Raw genomic sequence first — 16,163 nt, 5'->3', positions numbered from 1 at the left:
CACGGCAAATGACAAAATGCTGTTCATCACTATTTACAACACCCTTCATCTACCACATTATGCATTAATACATTTAACACATTTTATAGCTCCATCATAATTATTTGTGACAGTCCAGGACTTGATATGAAAGTCAGAAAACTAAAATGTGTGGCTGGCCCTTCCCTCCATCACATCAATGAGGCAGTTTTGAAAACATCTTTGTTTTCCACCTAAGCCAAACTGCTTTCTCGCTTCTAATATAGATTAACAGATTCTGTCAAGAATGTTTGCAAGTCCTTGACAGACACATTAATTCTTGAACCTTTATTCCAGGCTGTATTACCCAGCAAGATTACTTCTGCAATGACTTATTATGTATTTAAGAAAAGACAAAGTACCTTAAAAACTGAATGTAATTCTTGATGCATCATCTGCAGATGAGGTCAGAAAGGTCTGAGGACATTTATAGATTTCTGATGTGACTAAATGACCCTATCATCATCATCATCACATTATGATCAAACACAAAGACACTGGCACAAGGAATTATATATTGAAACATCATTTCTTTATGTCTCAACTTTAAATTTAGTTTTGCAGTAATGCTACATTATAACTTCTGGTAAGTTGCTCAGCTGGAAAATCTCCTGTAATCGCTGACTTTCCCATCAGACTCCAGAGAAGCAGAACCATTTAAGGATGGTGACACAGTACTTGAAAGGGCTGATAACGGAAACCAGGCCAGCCTGTTTTTATCTCTCTGTCAACGCCTGATGTGAGAATGAAAGGAAAAGAAGTGGACCCATCCAAACTTTTGAGTAAATGTGTGAATCTTTCTCTTGTTCAAATTCTATAAAGCTATTCGCAGAAAATTAGTTAGAATTTAGCTCTGTGTCATCAGAGTATTTTCAGCAAAATTCAACAAAGTTGTACCAGTTAGAGGAAGTAGTGATGCACAAGTAAATTTTTTATTTCCAAAACAGACTAACCACTATGACTCACTTTGCTGACTCCCACAGTTTGTACGACATGTTTAACAACACCACTACAAATGGTTTTAGTTTTGGATGCAGGGATGAATAAAAACTATAAAAAGTAATATGAAGACCATGAATCCAAAAAAATATATTTTTGGAATCAAATAAACTGCCATATCCGAAATAAATGAGAAAGCTCCTCTACTTTGACATGAGACAGTTTTGTCGTGATCGTTCCGAATGTCAGGAGACAAAGTTAAAATTGACAATGTCTTTTTCCAAGTTTCGATGAATTGGACCAATGGACATGGGAGCCAGATGCTTTAAGTCCATTTTTGACCTGCTTTGTGATGACTAGTTTCCACTCAGGATAAAGTTTGTTAAAGTTCCACATATTCTCACTACATAGATCTAAAGTACTTCACAGGGAAAATATATGGGGACCTACCAGTTTCAGCTGCGAAAGAGGGTGGAACTCAGTTTATGATCCCAGTGTCTAAGAATGCATGACGGAGTGAAGCACACACCTACTTTTAATGATCTCAGTGAAAAAATGTCATCTGGTCTTTGGAAAGAAAAGACAGGGACCTTTTAAATGTGTTAAATGCATATTCCAAAACCACCAAACTAAAAACAGAAACCACATCCAAAGGTAATTTTACCATTTCATGTGGCTATATAAACTTATGTTTTCATGTGTTTGTTTGATTCAGGACATTAGCAGTGTGTGGTTAACACATATGAAGTTTGCATGATCTTACAGACATGTGGGTTCTCTCAGAGTAATCTGGCATATTAGGTTTACTGTTCTTGCTAAACTTTTGGGTATTAGTTTGCACAGAGTTGTTGTCATGTGTGTCTGTTTTACCCTGTGATATCCTGGTGAGAATCCACCCTGCCTCTTGACCCACTTACTGTTAGAAATTCCTAATTTCAACCAACTCCTGATGGATAAAGCAGATATTGACAATGGCTGGAATCGTTGGATGTGACAATTAATCCAGGTGACACGAGTGAGAAGTGAGAAACGCATTTATGTGGATAGCAGTTGAACAATGGAGCAAGCAAAGCAGTTGTTCCACAATTTTTGAAAGTCGGCATGCGTACTAGAGTTTGTGCTCTCCTATTTTTTCACCCAAAGAAATCTGATCAGCCACTGAAGTCAAATAAAAAATAAATAATGTAAATAATTCCCCTTATCAATTCAAGGCCCAGCTGAAATGTCTGGAGTCTAGATTATCTGTGCACAATATGATTTACTACTCTGCAGTGTGACCTTTTGTACTTAAACTGTGTTGCAGCAGTTCTGGCCAGGTGTCACACTAAAAAGCATCTCTCAATGGGACCAACCTGAATAAATAAATAAAATTAAATGAGTGGGTACAAAATGGAATATGACAGGGCTGATAAACGACTAGAATAAAAAAAAGTTAAAAAAATTTTTGAAAAAAAGATGTTAAAAACACCTCTTAAAAATTACAAGACAATCTGTTGAACCTGAAGCAGGGAATAACAAAATAAGGGATAGTTAAAAACTATCACACCGAGTTATGTCAAGAAAGGACTGATTATACAACTCATGACAGCACAACACATGGCATAAACTGTGGACAAACACTTATATCAGTTGAACATTCAATTACATATTTTAACCACTGATAAAATCTCACATGGCACATTCCCTATGATTAAATCCTGCAGAATCAGTCGCAGCACCATCAACAACCATCAGCTGACGAATAATGCTTCTAATCTGATACAAAAACTCATGTGAAGAGTGTCTTCATAAATCCATCGCAACTACGAGATGTAGCTCTGCTTTTGGACTGTAAGGGAAATTACATCAGAACGCAGTCTGTTGCCAGGAAAGCACACAATACAAGCAGGACAAAGACATGCATCCTAACTAGATCAACAACTCTCAAACTTGCAGAAGAGTTTCTACTTTCCCTCTTAACAGTACTTTTTCCGTTTGTTGCCTTGTTGCCTATAGGAAAACTCCTTCCGGGCATGCACAGATTGCAAAATGAATTGCGTGGAATGTGCGTGACAGACATGAAAAACACAAACATGAAAAAGGACGCATCCCTCACCTTTTTGAGCCAAGAGAAGTGTCTGTAGAAATCAATGGGAGTATCCATGCTCCCAGCCCATCACTGGCCTGACTTTTTTTCTTCTGTTTCTGCACGCGTTTTAAGTTTGTGTGTGCAATTCATCGAAGTAAAAAAAAAGTAAAAGTGAAGTCACTGACCGCTGTACAGCATTTGAGTACTGTTGCGATGTTCACAGCTGTGGAGGAGGAGGGCTTTTATGATCTCTGCCTCCTGAGAGGGACAACTCCCCTCTTCTTCACCCCCTCCTCCTTATTCTGTCCTTCCTTTCTCTCGTCAATATTACTCGTCTTTCCTCTCTCCTTAGAAGCTACTCTTCATTCCAAAGTTTCTGAAAGAATAATCATTCTTTTCCTGTGGACCAACACTGCCTCCTCTGTCCCCCTTTCTTTCTTCATTTTAGAGTGGCTTACCCTATTTGTTTTTTTCCTCTCTTTCTACCGAGGTCCGTCTGACAGCCAAATGGCCGAGTCCAGAGAGGAGGGGGTTAGTGGGAGGATTCTTCCCCAGTCTCTCAGTCATCTGTTCTTGAGTTTGGGCCCATCGGATGCCAGAAAAGCCAACAAAGCAGCAACAGACTCACGAGCACAAACAAACATGCAAAGTTTCTCTCCCCCTTTGAATCAAGCTGTAGTCACCGTACAGGAAGACTTCAAAGCACTCTCCTGTGTCGGCCATAATCTGTGCGTCTCTGCATCTCATCATTTTTTTCCCTTTTTGTTTAAAACTATTAGCCTGGGGTCCCACATCCTGTATATTTTGCAGACATATTCATCATAACAATATAAGCCACATGTCATGATGACCAAAAAAAAAAAAAAAAAACATGTACAGATAATGAATGAATGCACCACAGGTAAAAAGCAGCAGATTACAAATAATTTATGCTCATCCAATAGAAAAACAAAGTAGAAAATGTATCTTTGGTAGCATACATTTTGCAATCGAACTGTAATATATTTAACAGAAGAAAATTATTTGTTGTAGGTTTATGAGTTATTCTCCAGAACTAAGTTAAAATTGTTAGTTAATACATTTGCTGAATTTGTCGTTTTATTTGTGTTGTTGGAGCAACAAATAAAACTTTTTATTGTCACAGACACAATAAAAAATACCTGTGACAATCTTTTTTTACTCATTTTTTTAAATTAAGATAACGTTCAATTGAATTTCATTTTCATTTGGTTAAATTAATATTCAACAAGCTAAAGAGAGAATGCACATTGTGCCATTACAAATCAGATGAATATATACCATTTTTTCTCCCATAGTAACAACAACTACTACTCACTGTGATCCCAGTAATTACATATAAACATTGAAATGAAACAATTTCAGACGCACTGGAGGCTAGAATTAACCTCAACCTTTTCAATACTTTAAAATGCGCATAAAAAGAACCTTGATGGAATCACGGTTAATTTCTGGTCATAGGTTCATGAGCTTACGCTCAAGTACACTTAAGTTTATGCTGCAGGACAGTGATCCAAATCATTCCAACAAATTCCCTTCTACAAGGCTAAACAGCGGCTGATGTCAAAAACCCGAACTTGAATTAACCCATTCTGTAAAGACGAGTCTACCAAAATACCTCTACTGTGATGAAAAATCTCCAAGGCCACAATCACAAATGCCAGACGGCAGATGTATCTGCCAAGGTGGGAGAACAATTTACAAGTTTAGGAGTCAATTACTTTTTCAAAGAGTTCAGGATTGGTTAGGATAGCTGATATTTAATTATGATAGATACTTAACATACATATGATAGATACTTAACAGCTCCAATGGAAACCCAGAATCATCAGATTAGTAAGTATCAATTCTTATTTTACCAACGATGAAAGTCAAACATGTTCTTTGGTCCTGAGGGTGATGATCAAAATGCTGAGGAGATTTGAGACCCAAAACAATACTTTAAATGGGTGAATATCATACATAACATTCATTACCCCTAATACTATTCTGAACGAGGGGACGCTTAGTCAGTTTAATGTGAAACAATGCATACAAGTCAACAAGAAAATACACTTTATTTGTGATTACTAATCTCTGGGCAGGGAATCCGCTTTCCTAATATCTCGTATCTGAAGACAAACATTTGAGTCCGCTCTAATGAGTGGCAGTCACAAGTCATCTGATAATCCTTCCTGTGTATATGTATGAGTTTCACTGTGAAGTACCCCAGGAGAGAAGCCCCAGGGTTGAAGACTAATTATGAAGCTCCAACGTCTTTGATCCTGCTCCTTTTAGGTCAGCAGGGAGGTGCAAAAGAAGAAGGAAACGTTAGACAGGAAGAGTACAAGAAGGAGCAGCCAAGCTTCTGTTTTAGTCGTCTTATGATCTGCCAGGCGTTTATTCATCCGTTTTAAAAATTTGCACGAGTAGCTTTTCTTGTTTCAGCAAAGACATGGGGATTTTCCAGGTTGTATCTCAGTCCATTTCAAGGAAAAATTGTTGTGATAGTTATGGAAAAAAATTAACTGCCTACCAAATGTATTGCTTGAACCATCACACACCATTATTTCTATAAACTTTAATAGAAAGTTTATAGAAACAATTTTGAAAATCTTAACTGAACCTTTTCATTTGAAATAGGTAATGTATAGAAAGTGTTGACAATACCATTTAAGCTCTTTCTGTATGAAGACAATGCCCATTGACTCCTTGCAGTTGAGCTTGGTGAAGGTGTATTGGTGTCCAGCTGCAGTTGGTTATTTTTGTCAGTGGCCAAAATTGTTCGTGGCATATTTATCTAAATATTTTTTGTCAGTGAAATAACTAAAATATTTAATTAAAATGTTATGCATTTGATTTTGCCCTATGGTACTGCAAGTTTGTTGTTGTTTTTTTTACACAGTTTTATACCAAACTATCACTCTAATGTTTCTCTATTTGAGCAGTTTTGAATAAGTCTTAAGGTATACAAGTATAAAACTGGAGTGAGCTGAGAATATAAGATTGTAATGTGTTGAACTGAATATTATTGCTTTCAATTCTGAAAAATGAGACAATTCAAAACCAGTTACTCTTTTCTACAATCATCCCCTCAACTGTGCACAACATTCTCTTTGCACACGATTGACAATTAATGTAATGTAAAATGCATTAATATTCACAAAAATAATGAACTTGTGCACTGAAAATAGGCAGCAAAAAGTAGCAGGAACAGGAAGCAGAAGACAAGAGGAAACTCTCGTCTTTCCTTCTTTCCAAAACAAAGAAGGAAAGAATAAGGGCGGAATGAGCAGCGAGTGAAAGCAACATGGGAGACATCTGCTGCTGAGACAATGCACAAGCTGAAAATCAAAAGCTGCAACCATCTCCATTATTCTGCATACAAATTAACTTTGCTTTCTGCACAGAAAACAGCAACCTCTGCAGGACAAAGTTCAGCAACAGCAGCCAACTGCTTCTGACAGCACAACCAGCTCTATACCAGTAATCCGATTACTAAAAGCATTAAAACTCTGTCAGAACCTTTAATTTTTTTTACCAATACTTAAGACTTCCCACTTGAAAAACATATCCAAAAACAAAACCGGCAACCATCTTTCAAACATTGCAGGACAATACTTTCAACTTTTTGGAGCAGTTTTACCTTACCTCAGAGTAACAGTCCAAAGAAATCAAGTCCTCCTGCCAGAGACTTGACTGCTTGAATAAAAAGCTACCTCATTTACATTTACAAAACAGACTTGCATGAGAAAAGAGAGGGTGGGTGCCTAAATGTGCATAGTCTCAGGGAGTGGGGAGACTCTGCACTACTATATAGAGAGCGCGAAGGGGAAAAAGAGGGAGAAGGAGAGGTAAAAGCTGACGTAAACAGAGAAGTTGTAATGACTGAGAGGCCACAAAGGGCCGACAGACGGTGTGAGGGAGGGAACGTAGTGCAGGAAGTCAATAATAGTTAAGTTGTAATGGGGTCTCCAAGGAAAATATACCAGAACATTTTCTAAGTCTACTTGCACGTTTAGTAATAAAACACTCTCCAGTTCTCCAGGTGTTTTAGGGTGACAGAAACAATGAGGAGCAGCATGTCAGGGTAAACATTTACCTCACTTTTTAAATATTTTCTTTCTACAAGCACCTTGCACAGCGCAATTTAGTCAGGCAGGCCATTTTATGGGTTGTTTAAGCATCTGATTATAATCCAGCAATATTTATATAAGTTTTCTTTTATGAAATTGCTTTAAAAAAAAGTTGAAGCAAATACATGGAGAGTGTTTGTCATTTCAGATCCCGTACTTACACTTCCAGTCTGCAGCCAATCGATGAGAGCCTGTGCCGTTTCTGGAGGCAGCTGAGCTCTGAGATTGTCTCTCTCCTCCTGATTGGGCTGAACCTCCAGAGCAAGTTTGAGCTCCTCGGCTAACTGGACGACCTGCAGCGGACCGGCGCTGACAGGAGAACCCAGATCGTACACGGTACTGGAAAACTCCATCGCTGCTGCCCTTGAACCTGAGTGGTGAGAAGGGACGATCACTCACTATTTCATTAATACAAGTTATAAAATTGGAAAATGAATTGGAAAAGCAAATCTGTGCTAACATCTCAAATATATTCGACACACTGAAGTAAAGCTAAAAGAACAGGAAGCATGACTAAATCGGATCCAGCCATCTTGACGGCAGATTCTTAAATGTTCATGTGTCACCTGGATTATTGCCCTGTAACTAATATTTAAACTGTGATGGCAACAATAGCACATCTGGATACAGTCAAGTAAATGTGGCTATATAAAACAGCCACGTTTTAAGGTGGCTCAGCACAATGAATGGTCTAAATCAAGGAACGTCATAATGGAAAAGATTGGCAATCCTTGAACCCCTCCTGACCCGCTCCTCTCATAAAAACACACTCCTGACTGCAAAATAATCTGTGTGTATTATAATCCTCAAAAGAAAATCGAAGCTGGAAAACAAAATCACAATTCAGCAGGTCAGACCTGGTAGAAAAGTTAAGCTCAGCAGCAGTCAGTAAATGCTTCTTTGCAGGTATTGCTGTCAAACACATCCCCCATGGGGTGCTGCAGACCCCTTTGCACACCTACACAGCTTCACTTACTTACAAAACTTACAATTTTACAACAGATCACTGTAGTTTAGATTCTTTGTTTATTTAGGTTCACATTCCTTAAAGGTAACCACCATTAAAGCAGGGAAAGCTCTGCACGAAGAGCCTTGTTCAAGTCCCAACTCCAGCACAAACCCAACTCTAACCCAACAAACAACAAGTGGAGTGCATTCACATCATGTTCCCACCAGATAAAAAAAACATTGTGGAATGTAATATGACCAACATATCTAAATTTTGTTGATAAGTGACTCTAATTTCCTTGTTAGTGATTGGCTGATGTTATCGCTAATGGGATTTTTAATGCGTTTCTATTTGCGGTCAGCCAGAGCTGGGATAGCGAGCCTCAGAGCACTCAGTGAGTTCAATGGGTTTTGGAGCAGCTGCAGGAACTGTAAACAAAACCAGCATTTTAGTCTAAAATAAAGCTAAAAGATTTAAGGTGCTGCTAGTGGAAGCTCTCGTTATTTATTGCATGGTGTGATGACAATTTTCTTGGCCTAAATGCATAAATGTTTCACATGTAGTGAGGAAGAAGAAATACCTCACCCAATACAAGTATTCAGAAAAAGTGCTCAATAATCACCTAAATTTATGATAAAACCTTTTTTTTCCCCTTGTTCTTTCTGATAACTAGACAAAAATAATCTGCACCTCATAACTAAAGTATGCTCAGAAATGATTGGTGCTGTACAGATGTGTGAATGTTTGCATGAGAATGACTGATATAGACTTGATAAAGCGCTATTCAAGTGCAAGCCATTTATCATATCTATGGCAAAGGGAGCTCAGTAATAAGGCTGACTGTATCACCCTCTAAAAATAAAAGCATCTTTCATCCTGTTGTCCTCTTTTGGTGTATTAAGGTCAGTAATTACCTCATGAATGACTTAATTATTCTAAATCTTTTATTCCATCTGTATTTAGTCTTCTAAATATTGGTCCTAAATAAATCTGCAGCTGCTCCTCTATAGTTTGTGGAAGCCCCCATGAATGTAATTTTGATCTGTCTCTTTGTTATTGTTAAAGCCTGACCACTGACCTTAACTGAGATAAGAATGCCATGGTTTAAATGTTTCTCTGGTTCCTTACTGATGTGGTCTTAGAGTAACTTAGGTTTGTACAACTGAATTAATTCTGTAAAAATACTCATTTACATAAAATCAATACAAACTGAGCCATTTTCATCTGCAAAGTTACTATGGAGCTTTGCACTTCAGTGCTGCAAACACATAAACTTTAGCCTCTCCTCAGCCTGCAGCAGCCCACTTGAGCTTTCACGGCTGGGAATGAAGAGTACGTTGCTGGTGGAAGCTTAAATCTTCTTTAACATGTTAAGCACATCCAGCAAAAACCTTCAGTGATACTTGTTAGTCAAAAAGACAGAAGCAAAGGTCAGAGGTATTTACTGGAAAAGCCAAAAGATGTCAATAAGAAACGTTCAGCTGCAGAGAGGGGTCATAAAAGCTGAGCATAAGCACAAAGCTGTCGAGGCATTTTAAAACTGAGGGTCTTGAGATTTACTCAATATCAGTAAAGCTCTTATATGTACACTGCTGCATTCCACTTACCCTAATGGTTATAGTAGCTAATATCAAAAACCATTTAAATGTTAATAAAATGGACAAAGACTGAAGCGGAAAATTAGAGCAGAAATTTGTCAAAATCTGTGGAAATTTACTCAGAAAATATGATGCAAATTCATCAGGTAGACAGAAAATGAAAAAATGTAGCTAAATACATCAACATAAACTATATTTTTCCACGCTTTATTTTTCACTTCCAATCCTTAAAGACTTGTAAAATACTTTTCTTGATTCCACAAAAGCCCTGTGTTTTGTATATACTTATGCTACATGTTTCTGATCTCTAATATATCTAATCTGGAACATATCCATCTGTCTCTTTCTCTCCCTCTGTGTTACTGGACAGATGCTTTCTGTTTTCCCACATCATGTTGATGGATAACATTAAACATTTACCCTTCTGTTAGTTAAATCTGTACTAGTCAAGGCCGAGAGGGCTGCAGCAAACACACACCCCCTTTTCTTTTCTTTTTCTTTTTTACACACAAATGCACATATAAATGAGCCTCTTTGAATTTGTGCTGCTCGCTCTTTTGCCACTGATTAACCTACTTATACAAGTTTACTTTCTAGCTGTGTTTTTCAATAAGGCAGAGAGACTCTGCTGCATTAGCGGAGAAAATTCAGCAGCCAGATAAAATGAGCAAAAAGAGATGAAAAGGGAAGCTAAAGTTTATCGTCTAGACTTTGATGTCAAAAGAATATCTTTCAATAAGTAGACTGATAAATGTTGGCCGACTTCAGAAATTTAGGTCTGTTGACAATTTCATCAAGTTTGGCTCAAAGTCAAAACTATTTAATAAAAAATGTTTGTCTCTTTATAAACAAGTTGGGAAAAAGCGGCTTAATTGACACAGAACAACACACACAAAATAGATATTGATATTAGTAAAAGGATTTCAAGTTTTGTGAAGACAGACATCAAGTCCTCCTTTCAAATTGAAAATGTAAGCACAACACAAGTGTTGAGAACAAAAGACATGAAATCCTGCTTTCAGACTGAAAATGTGTGCTCTCGAATTATGGCAGAAAAATTCCCAATAGCACACAATATGACACTTTCATTCTATTGGCTGAGAGGTTGCCAGGCAACGGTACTTTTTTGATCCATAAGGGAGCAGAAAATGATTTGCAAGCAAGCAGAGAGGTTTGCAAGTGGAGATTAGATCCAAGCAGAGACAAGTTTTGAGTGCGAGGAGAAAAGTGAAAGCAAGCAGAAGTTTTGAGTAAAAGGATTTCAAGTTTTGAGAGCAAAAGACAAGAAATCTTGCTTTCGGACTGAAAATGTGTGCTCTCAAATGGACAGAAAGATTGAGCCTGCATTTTGGCCCACCTCAATCATCATGACATTATTGTAGATGTGTAATCTGGAAAACTTCACGTAAATGTGAATATGATAGAACACAGTAGTTCAAACATAATTAGACATTTATTTTTTAGCTTAAAATTTTAATTTGTTGTGTATAAATGTGCAAAATCTGGCTCAAGATGTTCCTCTCAACTCCTACAGCGGTCTCCATCATTACACCGACATTTTTTCAAAACACCGACTACATTTAACCATTTTAACCATCCTCATCACACAGACAACCTCTCCTGCCTCCGCTTCTTACCTGCAATGATGTCGTCCATCTGCTCCAACGCAGCTTCCAGCATGTGACTGGCCTCCGTTTCCATTGTGACAGCAGGAAGCATCAGACCTAAAATACTCTGGTGTAAATAGAGAACAAAGGAAAGGGACTTAACATCTGACTTTATGTTTTATTGAAAAGTAGAGCATATTCAAATGAAAAAATTATATTAATAAATAACCTTCAGGATAAATGTAGCAAGATTAAAAGGCAGCACTGGAGATGTAAGAGTTTCAACAAGCTATAAAGCAATGCAATAAAGAATTTATTTAGCTCAACTTTCTGGGGGTTTTGGCAAGCGAATCTTTGAGAATAGAGTAAGTGCTACATTCTCCCTACGGGCACCTGAGTGTGCAAATAACCTGGATCCAAAATCTATCAGTTATAGATCAGCTGATCAGGCTTTACTAGCTGGTACTGATTTCTGCTTTCCTTTGTCTGGCCTGTTGATTCAGATTTTTTAAATTATGGAATATAAAAGATTTGTAGAATTCTTATGTCATTTCAATAATTAAAGATAATGAAAATATGTCATAAAGACAAAAATGTGCCACAAGTTTATGTGTTTGCAGACTGAAAAGAGTAGGAGTTTTCACTTTTACTGCATTTATTTACCAGCGAAAAATGAGTAAAGAAGCAATAATTGACCTGCCGTTTACCTCTCTCGGCTGGTCAAGAGAAAATTTCAGTTTCAATCACTACTCTGATTGTTGAATAACTTCAGTTGCAGAAGACACCCGCTAATGAACCATTAGATTGATCTTGCCTGTATAATCTCTTACCCTCATCCTCAATACAGACTCAAATGACCGGAAACAGCTTGTTAAAATCAAATTTTCATGATGGTGTAATTTTAATGACTTACCAACAGAGGTCAGTAGAGTTCATTCATTCTTTACAAATTTCCCTTATATTTGATCAAACACCTCCATACTGATTCTTTGGTTTAACACTGAATATTTTATTAAATACAAATACTGCACGAAAACATTGAATCCACATAACACCTGCAGCAAAAGCATCAACATCATCAGTTATCCACGGATTTATTAACGTAGGAGATATTCTCCACCTGTTATCGCTGAATTTGGTTTCCCCTCTAACTTCTGCCACACTTTTTTTTTCTTGCTCTGCAAACTTCCCATCCTCTTTTCTGCCATCCCCTCACTGTCTGCCACTCATGCCTTTTCAGTCATCACTCCTTCAAGGCGCTCATCCCTCTGTTATGCTGTCAAGCCGACTTACTAACAAATAGGCAACTACGTGCAAATCGAGGGGAAGGGCGGTGATGTAATCTGTGGATGCCTTAAGAGAATAAACCCCCTACATAGCGGACTAATGTTCATCTGAATTAGCAGCAACTTTCATTCCATTACGATGGATGATGCTCCAAATAAAACACACTTTATAGAATTACAATATTGTGCTACTGTCAGGATTTGTCAATCAAACACACAAACATTAGCTGCACAGACAAGCGTATGCGTTTAAGACAAGCCTCGTAATTCAATCATTTATTATAATAAATGCCTCCATAATATCAGGTCTGTTGAAACCGAAAATGACAGCACCATTCAGACGTTATGACAGAATGACTCTGTTTAACAGCTCTGTGAAAACAGTTGACCATCAACACAACAATGTTGCCTTTGTTTCTGCAGCATGTGCCTGTATATGAGGAAGTCAGGAAATTAGTTTTCTTGTGAGACTGCACAAACAGGAGGGTGCTGATGCAGGATTTACAGTCCTGTTCCAGCACAGAGATGACAGGACAAACTGCAAAGAGCAACAAACCCAACCAGTGTCTCAAAAACTGCACAGCATAAAGCATGACTGTGATAAGTCTCCAGGCATCTAGTGTTGTCTTGTGCTCTTGGATGCATTATTCACTGTTGGGATTGTCTATGTCAAATTATATAAAGCTCTCCAAGCACCTCAAAATGTCTTCCAGTTGGAATAAATACAAGTTATTGTCACAGTAAAGACATTATCTCTTTTGGTGGGGCGTTTATGTTTTTTTAGAATTTGAAAGAAAAAGAAAGCAAGCAAAAACAACTACTAAGGAAATGAGCCAACAATGACAATGTAATCTTTTTTTAATAAATATTACCCACCTGAAAAACTAGTTTTCTTACATGACATAAACTTACATCATCATCCACCACAGTGCTACATCCAAAACGTGTTCTACGGTTTACAGTAGCGCTACACGCAGCTTCCAGTACTTCAGAAGTTAAACAGCCCCGAGGTTCCTGTTCTAGTAGACGTAAAATGTTTCATTGTCATTTTGAAACCAACAGGATTTGCAACTCTTTCTGCAACAACCACCCAAGAAAGCAAGTCAAACATGTTTTTGTACTGACAGTGCAGTTCATGACAACAATGAACGACAAATCAGCAACTCTGTTCAGAAGCTTCCTCACACACGCAAACACTTAGACACCCTTTGCAAACACCTGACGCCCCCTCTACGCTGCTTTAAGTGGGATAAGCTGCTAACCAAAGAGCCACTAATCCCTGAACCTGCAGGGCAAGCACATATGTTGTCAGAAATCAACACCAGTACCCTGCATGCCTAGAGCATGAATACAAGCATCCATTAGTTCAGGAGTCTAGTGCACATATAAGTACTCAACAAACAACACAGCACATCTAATCGTTATTATTATTCATAAAGATGCTATGTGATAACATCAAACATCTGCAAGGTGTCTGAATGCGGTCATATCAAGAGATCTGTTCCATTTACGGGCCTTCAATGAAAGAGCAGAAAACAAAGAGGTAAATCCAGCGCTTCCTCTTTTCACCTCCGGGGCCCGTGGTAGTCCAGATATAGAACATTGGTGGACATAAACTTGAACAACATATGAAAGTACTCTACCACAACTAACCTTGAAAGAACAAAAGCTAAAATATGAACATGGTAGATTAAATCTCAGTGGATTTTTTTAAACTCCGCCTGATAGATGTATTTTCTCTTTTTAAAATATATTTACAGGTACAATAACCACAGTGAGGTCTAATGTGAACCTTTTCAGTGCATTATGATTGGAATCACTATTAACTATCCTAAACAAGCATAGTAAAATATGGTCTCGCATTTCTAGGCTGAAAACATTTTCTCATAACAAAAAAGAAAACACTATAACGTCCAGTTTGATGTACTCAAGTGCGTTATGTTTGATAATGTTGTTCTACCTTGTCAATGTCAAATTTATTTATATAGCACTTTAAAACAGGTATAGACCTGCACCAAAGTGCTGTACAAGAACGACAACACAAATGACAAAACAGAGCACAAAACAATAAATCAATTAAATGCCAAAGAGTAAAAATGAGTTTTAAGAAGCCATTTAAAATGATCCAGGCTGTGGACAGATCTAATCTGGAAAGGTAAGTTATTCCATAAAACAGGAGCAGCAACAGAAAAAGCTCGATCTCCTTTCCTCTTAAGTCGAGTCCGAGGAACTGTCAGTAATAACTGATTATTTGATCGTAAAGTTCTGGACACAGACCGGAATTTTAAAAGGTCCCGAAGATAATGGGGGCTAACCCATTTAAAACTTTATAAATTAACAAAAGAATCTTAAAATCTATTCGATAAAAGACAGGCAGCCAGTGTAAAGATGCCAGAGTTGACCTTATATGGTCATGCTTCCTGGTTCCTGGAAGAAGCCATGCTGCTGCATTCTGGATCATTTGAAGTCGCAGAATCTGTGATTTATCCATCCCTCTATATAAAGAGTTGCAGTAATCCAGATGAGTTGTTATGAAGGCATGGATAAGTCCTTCAAAGTCCTTAAAACAAAAGTAAGATTTAACTTTTGCTAAACGCCGAAGGTGGTAGAAACTCGATTTAACGACAGAACTAAATTGTTATCTAGCTTTAAAGAGCTGTCAAAAATGAAATCTAGATTCCTAGCAGAGGTCTGACAAGACCGAGCCAAGGAACCAAGAATCTGATCTGGATTTGTAGGCTGAAATTTTTGACCAAATAATAGAACTTGAGTTTTTTTCCCATCCATAATTTAACTTCAGCTAAACAGTTTAACAGCTGAAGAGAATCATTTGTACCATGTTGCATTCTAAGGGGCAAATAAATCTGGATGTCATCTGCAAAGTAATGAAAGGATAAATAAAATTTTTGGAAGATCTTACCAAGAGGCAGTAAATACAAGATAAACAAAATGGGTCCTAAAATTGGTCCTTGGGAACACCTTAACAAGCACAAAACTCCATTGTGCAATATGAAACTAACTTTAAAACGAATGTGTTAAAAAGATCTCCAAATTGGTAAATGGTGAAAAGACCGAATTCATAGTGCTTTTCTAGTCATACAGACCTGTAAAAAAAGCCCTTTACACTAAAGCCACATTCATCAAGTCGAATTCACAAACAGACAGACATTCACACACCGATGTACAGATTTGTAAGCAACTTGAGGTCAAGTGCTTTGCCCATAAGCATGAGACATGAAAATGCTGGAATAGGACTTACAATTTTATGCTTGCAAGATATCTATTCTTTGTACAAGACTTGCAAACTGAAAATCATAAAAAAAATTTAAATAAAACAAGAGCCTAACACACCCCCAATCAATTATCCACTTGAGATTACTCTCCAGAAAGTGAATTAATAGCTACTGTATTTGATGTAATCAACAAAAAGTTAAGTTAAACAAATTTTAAAAATACGTAAAATGTTTTGAGTTTTGCAAACTCCTGAACAACATGCCGTTTCTCCTTCATACAACGCATTTTCATATCAATGTTAGCTGGAGATAGGCACCAGCAACCCTCCAGA

General features: G+C 37.5%; 1 protein-coding gene across 16 annotated transcripts in view; it reads right to left on the bottom strand.

Annotated features, from left to right (window-relative positions):
- Positions 1-16,163, bottom strand: part of ppfibp2b (PPFIA binding protein 2b) — a 66,893-nt gene that overhangs the window by 37,496 nt on the left and 13,234 nt on the right. For 14 of the 16 annotated variants that reach the window (XR_001776712.2, XM_017305377.2, XM_081607981.1 and 11 more), the window contains exons 2-3: positions 11,343-11,439; positions 7,320-7,528 (exon numbers count right to left, since the gene is read on the bottom strand). Coding sequence is in view for 14 of the 16 variants with exons in the window: in XM_017305377.2 (XP_017160866.2) it covers positions 7,320-7,528; positions 11,343-11,424 (291 nt within the window). In the remaining 2 variants the exon portion in view is untranslated. Of the gene's footprint in view, positions 1-3,052; positions 3,723-7,319; positions 7,529-11,342; positions 11,440-16,163 lie in introns of those variants that run through there. The other 2 variants (XM_017305387.2, XM_081607983.1) reach the window with 2 other exon arrangements.

Source organism: Poecilia reticulata, chromosome 6 (assembly GCF_904066995.2).
Source record: "Poecilia reticulata chromosome 6, P_reticulata-male-v2, whole genome shotgun sequence".
Classification (NCBI taxonomy): Eukaryota; Metazoa; Chordata; class Actinopteri; order Cyprinodontiformes; family Poeciliidae; genus Poecilia; species Poecilia reticulata.
The sequence above is the reverse complement of the archived record's forward strand: the minus strand, read 5'-3'. Positions and strand labels throughout refer to the sequence as shown.